This window comes from Uranotaenia lowii, chromosome 3 (genome assembly GCF_029784155.1).
Source record: "Uranotaenia lowii strain MFRU-FL chromosome 3, ASM2978415v1, whole genome shotgun sequence".
In the NCBI taxonomy this organism is placed as follows: domain Eukaryota; kingdom Metazoa; phylum Arthropoda; class Insecta; order Diptera; family Culicidae; genus Uranotaenia; species Uranotaenia lowii.
Genome location: NC_073693.1, coordinates 175,610,463 through 175,625,050, shown reverse-complemented (window position 1 = coordinate 175,625,050; position 14,588 = coordinate 175,610,463). Strand labels below are relative to the sequence as shown.

The following is a 14,588-nucleotide window of genomic DNA, read 5'->3' as shown; positions in this document are numbered from 1 at the left end:
TTTACTTTTATAAACCTTTAAATATTTAAGTGTTCCAAAAAGTTTTTGGTAGACTGCAATTACATTAATAAAATATTAATTTAATTTTTTTGCACTTTTTCTTTGCTTTTATATATAATAACATCTGAATTTTGCCCGGTTTTTGTCCGGTTTTTGGATTTGAAAAATTGAAATCCATGCCCGGATTTTGCCAGGTTTTTTTGAAAAAATGCCTGGAATTGCTTGGCCCGGATGAGAGTGGAAAAAATTCTGGCAACCTTACTCTAAGCGTACATCTTTCGTGGATTCACTGATAAGATCATATCTCAGCATCTTACAAATACTAGAACCATCAACCCACAGAAAGTGTACTATGTACTATGTACGCTGTGACCGGGATTCGATCTCCTGACGATTGGCTTAGAAGACTTGAAGGCTATCCTCTACGCCACTGGCTGCTGGTGGATCAAAAGCTAGGGTAGTGAAAAAAAAAATATCGATAAGTAATTTTTTTGGGCTTGAGTTCGCCTACTGCGATACATTCTTTTAGTATATTTTTTTACATCTAAATTGTGGTACATCAAAACAATGTAATACGAAACTTTTAGCGACTCATGTTTTGTGCACGATTTTTGCTGTGCAGTTGCAAAAAAATAAGGAAATGATTGTACTGGTACTAAATATTCAACGGAAATGTGAATAAACAAGCTGTGCAATAGTTGAAGAAAATTGGTGAACGAATGAATTAACGCGAAAAAATTGACTGAAAGAATAAAAAAAGGGAAACGATTACTGAATTATACCGCATGAATCATTCTCGGTCGAAGCTGTAGCTAAATTTGTAAAAGAACTTATTTAGTTTAAAGGTGGTGAATAGGTCCCGAGGGAGGTTCAAAATAGATATGTTAAAATCTTTGAAAACTTCAAATTACCGGAAGTGGTATGAATATCTCTACAATATGAGTATTGAGTAAAAGGGCCCAAATAGTATGACAAAAATAGTTGATTGACGCCATCATCAATCCAAGATGACGACTTCCGCTTTTATTTTCAAAACTAAAAATGACTGAAAATATCATGAGACCTTCACAATATGGTTTTTAGGTGAAAATGATAAACGAGTTGAATTCGAATTTCGCTGTCCGTCTCCATGTTAAATACTGTAAATGACTGAAAATCGCATAAAACTCTTTCAATATGGGTATAAGTTGAAAGAAATCAACCAGTAAAAATCGAATTTTGTTATCTGACGCCATCTTAAAATCCAAGATGGCGACTTCCGCTGAACTTTAAAATGTTGTAAATGACTTAAAATTCCATGAAACCCAAACAATATTGGTATTGGGTGAAAGGGCTGAACAAGAAGTCGATTTTTTTCCTTTCCGACCCCATCTTGAAATCCAAGAAATTAGTATTGAGGGAAATAGCTAAACAAGTACAGGTGAAATTTCGCTATCCGACGCCATAATGAAATCCAAGATGGCGGCTTGTGCTGAACTTTCAAATGCTGTAAATGACTAAAAATCGCATGAAACTCTCTCAATATTGGTATTGGCTGGGGCTAAACTTACTAGCCGGGCCCAAAGAAAGTCTCGGAGCGAGAAAATAAAGGGGGAGAATTTCTTAATTTACAACGTGTGGCTAAGCTGAGCGGATAATTTGAGTAAGAGAGCGCTTTTTGATGTGACGACAGTCATTTATAGCTTTGAAAAGAAAAGCGAAAGTCGCCATCTTGGATTAATGATGGCGTCTGGTAGAGAAATTTGACTTCTTCTAGTTTAGCCCTGTCACCCAGGTATCAGGTATCAGAAAAGGGTTAGGCTTAAAAGCGGCACGTTATCCAAACAAACGGGAAAATTGTGCCTAGCCTTTTTTTGCAGATTTCATCATTTACCTGAGAAATCTGAAAACCTATAAAACGATAAGAAAATAAATTCAATGTATTAAACATGGCATGTAGCCTATCCACATGGGTATTCTTGACAAAATATGGCATAAAGCCTATCCACATAGGGATTTTTAAGCATTAAAGCTCATATGGGTAAAGTATGACATAATGTTACTTTAAATTCTTAGAATTTGATTCAATTATTACATACATGATAGGCAGAGTACAGAAAAGTTGTAAAGCGAACGTGAGACAGTTACTTATAAGTTGGAAAGAATCTTAAGAACCATAAATTATTTGAGGAGATTTGATTTTACTATGATCAGAACATGCTCTGACCAGGATGCTTCAGTGAGGGCTTAAAAAAAAAGATCTGATTTAAGTTGGCATTTAGCCTATCCACATAGGGATTTCAAGCATTTGCGCTTCTTAAAATAACATTTGAAATGATTTTTTTTCTTTATAACTTTCTTACTTAAATTCAGACATACAAATGAAATGTAGTCAGATAAAAAAAGGGCAATCACACACTAGGTGGAAGGAAAATATAGGTAGTACCTACTATCTCGGAATCATAGTTAAACCAAACAGAAGATTCATTATACAAAGTGTTTTTTTACAGACCAGTTAGCGCTCTAGTCAGATAACTACTATGAGTTTCTTTAAAGTAAAATTTAAAATGCAGCTTTGAAGAGTGCATAAGCAGGTGAATTTTGATACATAGCAATCCTATGTTACAGCAAGGTTTTTTTCATTACCTTGCGATATATCTATAAACTGGACGTGAGAAATGATTTTAAAGCCCTTTGGCTATCTGTACAGTAACTAGTAATTTTAAACATTATTTTTAGTTTAAGCGATATTTACGAAAGCACATGTGATTGCACGAAATTAGTGTAGTGAATTCCAGAAGGACTGATGATAACGAAACATCAGAAAATGAAATGAGAAATTCAACTCTTCTAAACCATACATATTTAACCATTTTAAAGCTGAAGTGAACTTGTCACATGTGTCAATGTAAGAAAAGTTACACATATTGGGTTAACCAGGAATAACTGTCGACATGCGAAATTAGTTTTGACTTCCAACTAGATACAATGAGAAATTTGAAAGCCTTTCGGCTACCTAACATATTTTTGAACATTTGTTCCTTGAAAACGACACGAATCACGTAAGCCGTACAACGTGATTGAAATATCAGGTCGATTTTTTTAAATTAAATATCTATTTCTGAAAGGCCATTTACTTCCACAAAAGGGTATTACCAAACTGAAGATAGAAGACACTGGACACTTGTGTTAATACAAGGAAAAATACGAAGAATTTATTTGATGTCACAAATATTACTGATGTAATTTATGTAGGTAGATAAACATTTTATAAGATTTCAACTTGACCTATCTTAGCGGATTGCCAAAAAAAAAAAGAAAATCCCATCGGGTTGTAAGCGATGTGTACATAAAAGAGCTTCACATTCAAGAATCACATGTGTAGAGATTTTATTGAAAGAGTTACCAGGAAAGCAAAGAGATTTATTGAATAAATTATCATTTTCCAAATTGGCAAAACAAGAAAATAAATATGAAAGAATACAGCTTGTGCAAATGCATGTTTGGCAATACGCACTATTGCCATATCCTCCCCGAGAGAAAATAGGTCAAACAGTTCAAAAATACCAGCAAGATTTCAAAACCGATTCAGATTCAAAACATTGGCTTACACAATTCCGAACTGAACACAATTCTGAAATCTGCATGTTATAATTGACCTTGACCTATTTCCTCCCCCTCCCAGATACAAACTCATTGATTTCCAATAGACAGAAATATGAGATAAACATATTTGGGAAGTACTGGATAAGTCGCCTCGTACGACATGGACCAGTATCCCAGTGGCAGTATTCTTTAAGCCGCTGCCACACAGCTGTCTGGTAGAGAAATTTGACTTCTTCTAGTTTAGCCCTGTCACCCAATACCCATATTGTCGGGTTGTAATGCGATTTTCAGTGATTAACAGTCTTTTAAAGTTCGATGGAAGTCGCCATCTTGGATTTCAAGATGGCGTCCGATAGCGAAATTTGACTTTTTCTAGTTTAGCCATTTAGCCAATATCCGTATTTTGGGGGTTTCATGGGATTTTTAGTTTTTTAAGCATTTTAAGGTTCAGCAAAAGTCGCCATCTTGGAATTCAAGATGGCGCCTGATACAGAAATTCGAGTCAAACTAACTAAGCCATTTTACGCAATGACCGTATTGTGGGAATTTCATGTGATTTTCAGTGATTAAAATCATTTTAATGTTCAGTGGAAGCCGCCATCCTGGGTTTCAAGATGACGTCTGATAGCGAAATTTGTCATCTACTCGTTGATCCCTTCCAACTAATACCCATACTGTGGGAGTTTCACGCGATTTTCAGTGATTAAAATCATTTCAATGTTCATTGGAAGCCGCCATCTTGGATTTCAAGATGACGCCTGATAGCCAAATTTATCTTCTTTTCGTTGATCCCTTCCAACTAATACCCATATTTCATGCGATTTTCAGTGATTAACAGCATTTTAAAGTTCAGTGGAAGTCGCCATCTTGGATTTCAAGATGGCGTCCGATAGCGAAATTCGACTTTTTATAGTTTAGCCCTTTCATCAAATACCCATATTGTGGGGCTTCCATGCGATTTTCAGTTATTTTTTTAAAAGTTTAGTGGAAGCCGTTATCTTTTATTTTATGATGTCGTCAGATAGCGAAATTTGACTTCTACTACCTAGTTTAGCTATTTCTCTTAATTCTCATATTGTGGGGGTTTCATTTGACTTCCAATGATTACAGCATTTCAAAGTTAAGTGGAAGCCACTATCTTGGATTTCAAGATGGCATCGGAAAGGAAAAAATCGACTTCTTCTAGTGTAGCCCTTTCACCCAATACCCTTATCACCCTTATTCTCGTTTACGGCGTATCTGGCTTTCGTTCGAACGGATACTTTCGAACGAATTCGGAAAAGGTATTCTTGTTTTCGTACGAACGCGATACGTTCAATTTTGGTGTTGCCTGATGAACTTCGAAATTGTTGGGCAGCAACCTGGTTGAAAATGACAGTTTCAAATCAAGGAATATTTAAAGAAGGTAGTGTCGAGGCAGCCCTGCTTTAGTATTAGTACACACTGCGACGTCACAATCACGAAAAATCTGTTAATTTACTAGGAAATTTGCCTTTTTCGTTGATAATTTGAAGAATTTGTTGGAAATGTTCCACTTTTAATACCTGTTATTGTAGAAGGATTCTTGCTCTATAAGATCGGTACGAAAAAAGTTGAATTTTCGAGTAATTTTTGTGAGAAATAGACCATCGAAGTTCGAAAAAATGGTAGATTTTCCCTACTCAAATTTGCAAAACATTAAAATTAGTTCAAAGTCTTCTATGAAAATGATCAAGTCAGTGCAGTTTAAGATCCTTGTTACAAAAAAAGTTATCAAAAAACAAACTTTTGTATAAAACCACAATTATTTATTCGCATTTTAGTAAATCGAGTTAATAATAATCAATTGATGTTAATTGTTCTTCATAAGAATTGAATATGGTTAACCGATTGTATAAAAATCATGACAATCAGTTGAACACTCAATAACTACCAGCTAGACTTTTTTAAAGTAGATTTTATCTTCGTTTTTGAACGTTTTAGCTTCAAGATGACATCGCGTTCAATATTAAAATGAGAAAAAAACATAATGCAATCTTCAAAGGACCAGAAAATTTCATAACATAGTGAAATAGAGGTCTTACAACACAATCAAAATGAAATTGGAATTTATTTTCGTTCTAAAACATGTTTTTCTTTGAAATTTCTGCCATTCGCATATAAATTTTCGATACATTCGTTTTTGTGACGTCACAAAAAAAATCCAATATGGCTCTCGACACTACCTTATTTAAATATTCCTTGGTTTCAAATGTAAATATTGGAATAAAATTTTTTTTCTTTTGAGTCTTAAGGATCTAGTAGCGCTCATCCGGTGAGTTTCGGATAAAAAAAAATGGTTAAAAAAGAACACCAGCTGTCGTCGGGGCTGATTCCGACATCGGCAGCATAAACAAACGTCTGCCGATATGCCGATATTTAATCGTGTCAATTGTACCGTAGTTTTGCCGCTAGTGTTTCCGGTATCAAAAGGTGTCCTCAATACCAGAAGTTAATGGGGACGGTACTGCTGCTGCAAAGCTCCCCCATCCGGAGTAAAAAATTGGAATCCGGCTACAAGTATCAATATAGAATTAAGTTTCAAAATTTTGAATAAAAATTTATTTGAACTCTATCAATACGCTAATTTAAGCCGCCTAAATTTTATTGTGTTAAATCCTAAACCACAACCGTCCCAATATTCACAAATGCCTTTAGTTCGCATTTTGCGTTTGTTAGTCGGTTGCAAAAATAACATCGGCCATATAAAATTTCTTGAGTGAAAATGTTCGCAACTTTGCATTAAATCAGCCTAGATAGAAAGTTGTTGTGATTCCAGATTTTTTAAGTCTCATATCCTCTCAATTTTAGGTTTTTCCTTTATTTTTTTCAACTTTGGCCCTTTTAACGAATTCCGTTCGCAGCATTAGACTCGCGTTTGACGACCGGTAGTAAAAATACGTTCGATCGAAAACGAGAATGCAACATTTCGTTCGAACGAGCTATGTTCGAAAGATCGAACTGCTGTGATTCGTTCGAACGAAAACAAGAATACGAAATTGACTAACTTTCGAACGAAGGCCATTCGATCGAAAACGAGAATAAGGGTGTATATCTCGAATGGCAATAGAAAAGATGCTCAGAATATTATTAATACATTAGCGTTTTAGCTATCAATTTTACCATCCCAAGTAACAATTTTAGCTGTATTATGGTCAGAAAAATTTCGTTAGGACTAAAGCATTATTTTTTTAAATGAAGAGTTAATCACCGTAAATTTTATGAAATAAGGCCGGGACAAATTTCAAATACTTCTTTTGTCAATCGGAGTTGGAACACCGCGAGGGGGGTGACAATAAAAAATAATGCGAAAAACAAATAAATTGGAATCAATTGCACGAAAGCTTGTATGCAACTAAATTGCAAATGTAATATTATTGCATAAAACTTATCAATCATGTATTTTTTTTTATCGAAAAATTCAATAAAATCAAGAATACAAAATGTGAATTCATTTCCATCATCCAAAATTTGGTTCTTAGTCTTGTAATCTTTCGGATATTTGAATTTTTATTCGAAATTTACCTAAAATATTTCAAATTTTATTTATTCCCCCCTTCGGGATTTTGGAAATTTGTTCCAGCCTTATTTTATCGGCTATATCGGTGAAATTTTCTATTTTTGAGAAAGAATATTTAAAAATTGAAAGATTATAGACGGATAGAAGATGTTGAAATTGAGCGGAAGGGAAATTTTAATTTGAAAAACTTTTTATCACATTTCATCGTTTTGTTCCTCAAAACGTGCATATAACTTGAGTCGCAAATGCTACCTAATATAACATCGTTTTGATGTAAAACCTATGACCTCGATAAGATGGAACAAAATTACAATAGAAAATTTAACGTAGTAGACAAACATGGAAACATTTATTTTGAATCGAAACGATGAAAAATGTTGATACAATTCGAAGGATAATACAATTTTTGTAAATTGTCGTAGAAATTTTAGAAATGTGTACAACTCTACACTTAGTCAAGATTCATTCAAACACTTTGCTCTAGAAAAAAATGCGGTCGTCCAAATGACGAAATATTTATTGGAAAATCACAATCCGCCAATGTGTTTACAAATGATAGTCTGTCTATTCATAATTTCATTTCCTAGGCGAATAATCTTTCACAACAAAGTCTAGTGATGTACTCCGCCGGTGGAACTAGTATTAGCTCTTGGCTTTCCGTAGACTTGGAACTAAATAATTGTCCTTTCGACGCTGGATCTCGATATTGGCCTTGGATCGGCATGTAAGACATGAAGAGATCTTCGGGATATTGCTCTGGGCCTTAAAAAAAAGGTGAATCCCAAGGTAGCCGGTATGAAAAAATAATCACAATATGACCTACCCACCGATCCGTTTGAAAAATTCCTTTCCATACTCCTTGAACTTTTTTTTCTTCGTAATAAATTTCCTGGAACAAACTAATATGAAAATCAGTTAGTATCACTGGATTTGCTTAAAAATAAGAAACAAATCGAGGTATCTTACCAGTAAATCGGTTGTCTCTGTGCCTCAGAAACCCTTCCGGAGTTTTTGATTTGAAAACTATTTTGTTGACAGTTATGAGCTGCTTCGATGTGATTACATTGACGATGTGATATTACATATTTAAACAGACATGTTTAAAATTGTGTACATCGATTGGATGTAATAAACGGACGGTTGAGTAGTATCAAAATAAAAAGTCATACTATTACATTTTGTGGCTAACATCTGCTCAAATTACATCGGCCAGCGTTACAATATTTTTTTTCTGTGTATACCTTGCAGTGGTTGATACAGATAGAATTGTAACAACCACCACACAATAGTAGGCCTAGCGTGGTTCGTCCCACAAGCGGAAACTTGCAGTACGAACGTACTGCAATTTCGTTCGTACTGCAAGTTTCCGCTTGTGGGACGAACCAAGCTAGGCCTACTATTGTGTAGTGGTTGTTACAATTCTATCTGTATCAACCACTGCACTGCAACGTAGTAGGCCCGTGAGGAACGAAACGATGAAATGTGAAGAAAAGTTTTTCAAATTAAAATTACCCTTCCGCTCAATTTCAACATCTTTCATTTTATTCTAATCTTCTATCCGTCTATAATCTTTCAATTCTTAAATATTCTTTCTCAAAGAATATAAAATTTCACCGAAATAGCCGATAAAATAATTTCACAATATAGCATTAATCTTCATAAAAAGCTAAAGCGCATTCTATAACATCACCAGAACTCTAATAAAGCTAATATCTTATCCTAGAAACGTCATCATGACCAATTTTTAAAACAAAAAATATCTCAAGATTTCATGTAATCCAATGATGTAAAGTTTGTAATCGGTACATTATTTATGTTACCAAGATAATAGGTGCTAGATCTGGCGTTCTCACGTTAATTTCGGCCGTAAGATTAAGTTTGACTGAAATAGGAGTTGGGCCTTTAAGAGATTAACTAGCCACCAGTTAACTACAATTTAAGAAAAATGCTTTATATATGTATGGACTGCTTTTAACTAATGAATCTGTAGTTGTGAAGTGTGATGGAGTGGATTTCGGACAGCAATCATATTTTAGTAGGTGTTTACCCGATGATAAATAATGCCATCTTCGTAACAGGTACTTTGGTCAGCCCCTTGTGATATTGATGTCGCCTCAGGACGTCCCAGCGAATTTCCAAGGTATGCGTAAGTAACGTTTTGATGGAATCAACGGTTCGAAATCTTATTTCATAAGCATCGTTACCTTTGCTCACAGATATTCAACATCACGGTTCGCTGTTCACTTTATTCCTGCATTCGCCAATGACGGCGCTGTGCTACATTTGCAACGTTGGTGATGTCCCGATACACCATTGGGAGCGGTGCCAGAACTACGTCGATAGGTTTGTAACGGAAGCTTCCCGGTTGGTTACACGGTGCCGAATGGATGAAATAGAGCAAGGCATAGGTTACATAGGTAAGGTATAGGTTGACATTTGCTTAGAACTGTAAGTGAAACTTTTGTTTTTTTTTAGATTCTTCGTATGTGCAGTTCTTCGGTGATGATTTTCTTCGCACACTGATTTTGAGATTTGTATTTTGTGATGTAACGCTGAGGCTACATCGAGGTTTTCGAGGGCGTCACCAGAGGCCACGCTGCGAACCTCCACTTCCGGCAGCCGAGCTCCTGGAACATCCTTCGTTGGCTCACATAATTTTACAATTGGCTTCTGCTTTAGATGTAAGGGGGCATTTCATTGAAGGTCCCGAAGGCGATTGATGGATGAGGGCAACCGATCTTCATGGCAACGATAAACTGAATCAGGAACACAGTGGAGACAGTTACTATGGTAATAAACTGCTGCTGCTACTAATCCTGAGTCTACTATGGCAGAATGGAAAGACCATGGCGGCAATCGCGACGATTTCTATACCTATTTTCCGATGGAGTGCGTCAACAGACGGTATACATCATTACTTGTTACTAGTGAAGCGACAGATGGTAGTGGTGATCGAAAAACATGCTATCTCGATTTGCTATGCTGTACTACTAAAATGCTTTTTATCGTTTGATTATCGGCTCGCGCTAACGGTTAAGATCGAATACTAGCTGCTGGAGACATCAGTCCAAGCACCAGTCCGAAGTGGAATAGTATTTAAAATCACAAAAGATGGACAAACACAAGATGATATGTTACCTCCTCTATTTATTTAATAGAAAGTTCACGGCTTTTTACGCTACATGTTGTTACATATACACTATTATAAGAAGAAAAAAGCGAAGTAATCGTAGTGCGTAAAGCGTGTTTTCTACACACATCATTAGATAACACTTTTTCTAAACTCGGCACATTTATTCTTTATCAGGTAGGATGTTCACTCTCGATTCCGACATCAAATGTATACAGTTACGTGGTTACGATCATAACTAGGATAATACTGAGCATTTCGTGACAATGAGTTCTCAATAATGGTAGAACTGATGCAATGATCCAAGGATGATTTAAATTTCCTTTTTTTCTGTTTATTGAAATCGATTCTCAGAAAAGTGGTGCTAAACAGTTGAAAAGCGTGTACGACGATACTCAACTGAATGAGAATGTTTTTCCCGCTACTGAATAGCTTTGACAACACTCTTTTATGATTTCTAAAGAGTTCCAGCGAGGAACGAATGCCAAAGAAATTTTGCTCGGTGCAGCATTTTTTATGTGACGAAATAGAGCTTGAGTTGAAATTGATGAACGAAATTACTGCTTCTCTTCCTCATTTCGAAGCAGTTGGATGTGTGTTGCTGCCCTGAGAGGCGATGTGCTAAAATGCAGTCGTGATTGTCACTGAATTTTCGCTCTATCGTTCGGACCTCTGAGTCATACCTTGAGCTGCCAAATAGGAAATTTTCTTTGACTACGTTTTATCGCATTTCTGACTATGTTTCTTGAAATTAGACCGGGGAATTTGTGTGAATGATGAAAAAAAAAAAATGATCCACTGAAAGGAAATTTCGAATCATAAAGTGTTTGGGAAAATTTCTACACATTTTTGATCTAGTTTTATTAATTTTTAACCACCATCCAACGGTTTCAATGTATTCATTATCTTTTAAAGAATGTTGAATGTATTTTTTTATCATACACTATTTAGTTGAACATTGCATATATGGTGAATATGTTCTGGTATTGATTCTCGAACGAGCTTATACCGACTCGTCTAACCTTTAATTTGTAAATAATGTTATTCCCTTGGTTTCAATGTGAATTAATTCATTAAACTATTTGAGAAAAAGAACACAGTTATTAAGTGCAATAATTCATCAATACTGTAAAAATACCCAGCCGATATTTGGACAATATAAACGTGTGATCACTGCCGCTATTTCGCTTCATTAGAGACATAAATAAAACAAATCATAGAGAAAAAAAAGACAAAACCAATACGAATCGTTGAAGAAGACAATGGGAGACAAAAGGTAAACCACACATCTATGCGCTTGGTTAATTACTATTGCTCCATAAAAGACGACAAACACAATGCTCGTAATAAGAATCATCAAGTTTACCAGAATGTATTCAACCGATGAGGCAGGATGGAAGAAGAAGAGGAAGAATAACGGGAAATTGTGGGTGGGTGTCAAGATGAGATTATGAATGAACAACTCAAACGGAATGAACAGAAAAGGGGAATGGAGGGCGTTGGGGGAGTGTAAGAAAACACATTTAGACGCATTATACACGTTGAAAGAATCGGTTCTCGCGTGAAACAAAAATACTAAAAAACAACCAAAGGAAAATAAATATAGATTTTTAGGAAGTGCTGTAAGGTTATGTGGAAGCAGATATAGATAGGGAATTATATATATATTTAAAAAAAAGGTATAATTAATAGGATAAACAAAACAGATAATGGGGAAGTAGAGTGTATTTAAATGGAAGCATTTAGCGACCAGCTTTTTTGTGGGTAATTTTTTTCATTTAAAATCGCAGAATAAAAAAAAATACACACACTGCGATTATAGTAAAAAAGTAGCAAAAAATTTAGAAGGGAAACAAAACAAGTATTTCGCTGAATGAATAGTAGTGCGCATGTCTTGCCAACAGATTCTTATGCTGTTCAGTTCATCTGTGAATAGATTAATGGTAAATCAAACAATAAAAGCTAGTTCATTTTTAAAAAGGAAAGATCCTTAACAACATTTGTTGGGATGATAGAATATTATAATCTGCACTCTGTAATGATGTTCCAAAAGTATTCGGAATGGTGCTTCGTATAGCTTCTGTTTGGATTTGATTTAACTTTATTTGTTGGTGCGTAACATTAGTGAAGACAAGCATCCCACAGAAACATTTTGGTGTCGTGTAGATGGTGTCGGCCATTGCAATAAGCTCGGTAGAATGCAGATGTTCAGATGAAAAAAAGAATGGAAAGCCTCATACTCGTATATCAGTATGTGTATCACAAGCTCTTCATAGATACGAGTATCTGTGTATGAAGTTGACGTTTTTGGAGGTTATGAGCTGTGGAAAACGAGGAGGGAGAATCCGAAACTTATGACGGAGAACTTTTCCGAATAGTCTGGCTCGGAAATAAGGTTCGTCGCCATGTTGTTGCTGTTATGTTACTGTTCCGCCGAGCAATGAGATCAAACTACAACACTAGGTATGATGCTGAGTACTTAACTGTACCCAGCCTGACTGCAATTCTTGCTGACAGTTCAACCAACAAAAGCAGTTCTACCGGATTAGACATATTGTATTAGACTGAGTCGATTTGGGGTCATTTTTGAATTTCTCAAACCCTGGGGTCTTAAAAGCTTCGTCTTGGTCCAAAACTCATCCACGATTTTTTGCAGAATTTTTAAGTAACGTTTACATGAGTAAATTTGAACTTTTAGGTTTGTATGGGAAAATTGAATATTTTGTACTGAAAAATCAACATCGATTCTGTTTCTTTTTTGGAGCCGAGCCAGCTGATGGTTTTTGTGCCAATTTATAAAATTCCTAAGGGAAATTTTCCGCTGAACAACTTTGTCGAAGACCGGAACTTTGTATCTCATTAGGCAAAAAAGTTATTAGCAGTTTAATAGGGGTATGTCTTTTCGCATTGATAAACATGAAATTCAATTGACATCACTGCAGGGTGCCTATCGATATATTGCATGATTACTTTCCATGCTACACACAAAAAAAAACGCATAGTAAAATTACTAAATCCGTGGTTTAAACGAACAACAGGCGACCATATTTTTGAGTCAAATATGTTTTGTTGCTTATAATACCTTACGCATACCTATTTTACCATGTACTCAATTTGGCTGCGCATAGTAAATTCGACTGCGTTTTAGTAAAATTGTCAATGAAATGATGCATTGTTTTACTTCGTCCCTAGTAAAATAATATATTTCATGATGAAACTAGTATGTGTTATGATAAAGATTAGGAGGAGCGAGGAGCTTGATTTAAATAGTAAAATTACGATGTATGTTTGTTTGTTTATTTGCATGCATGCATTATGACATTATTTGAAACATGAAAATTCACACTTCCGACACACGTCGGTCAATGTTAGTGTGTTCTCCCGATGTTCTGGAATGATTTTCAAAGTTATGTAACTATAAAGCAGCTCAAAATTAGTTTTTTTACAAACGGGTTTGATGATTAATAATCCTGAATTAGTGTAAACAACAAGAATGTTTACCATAGTAAAATTATCATACGCACTTATGTTTTTGAGTCAAATATGTTTTGTTCACAAAAGTACGATGTGCGTAGTATTTTGTTGATATGAATTGGTGCCACAATGTCACAATTACTATGCGGACGGTAGTTGTGATAGAAATTATGATGAAATTATCATGACCATAGTATTTTCGACAACAAACATTGAGAGTTATCGAAAATTACCAGGTACATAGTAATTTCAATATTGTTTCATGCGCATTTTCACAAAATCGATGTTAAACTTTTCGTGGTTGAAAATACTATAGCGCTGAAATGGTAAAATTATCATGACAGCGTCTTTGGGATGACCACTCAATTTTTTTCCGTGTATACTTCGCGAGGCTCCAGCAGTGATGTCAATTGAATTAATGGTTCATCAATGCCAAAAGACATACCTCTGTTAAACAGCTTATAACTTTTTTGCCTAATGAGATACAAAGTTAAGGTCTTCGACAAAGTTGTTCAGCGGAAAATTTCCTTTAGGAATTTTATAAATTGGCACAAAAACCATCAGCTGGCTCGGCTCCACAAAAGAAACAGAAACAATGTTGAATTTTCAGTACAAAATATTCAATTTTCCCATGCAAACTTAAAAGTTCAAATTTACTCATGTAAACGTTACTTGAAAATTCTGCAAAAAATCGTGGATGAGTTTTGGACCAAGACGAAGCTTTTAAGACCCCAGGGTTTGGGAAATTCAAAAATGACCCCAAATCGACTCAGTCTAATATTGTATGCATCTTCGCAACTGTTCGCAACTGCTCGATGATGGAATATGATCTCATTGCTTGTCAATCTAGTAGCCAGGAAC

At 35.3% G+C, this 14,588-nt stretch overlaps 1 protein-coding gene across 4 annotated transcripts in view; it reads left to right on the top strand.

Moving 5' to 3' along the window:
* Positions 1 to 12,807, top strand: part of LOC129758663 (protein SCAI) — a 45,101-nt gene extending 32,294 nt beyond the window's left edge. For 2 of the 4 annotated variants that reach the window (XM_055756231.1, XM_055756229.1), the window contains exons 9-11: positions 9,202 to 9,263; positions 9,340 to 9,540; positions 9,599 to 12,807. In XM_055756231.1, coding sequence (XP_055612206.1) covers positions 9,202 to 9,263; positions 9,340 to 9,540; positions 9,599 to 9,843 — 508 coding nt within the window. In that variant the 3' untranslated portion in view covers positions 9,844 to 12,807. Of the gene's footprint in view, positions 1 to 9,201; positions 9,270 to 9,339; positions 9,541 to 9,598 lie in introns of all 4 variants that reach the window. The other 2 variants (XM_055756230.1, XM_055756228.1) reach the window with 1 other exon arrangement.
* The last annotated feature ends 1,781 nt before the right edge of the window (positions 12,808 to 14,588 follow it).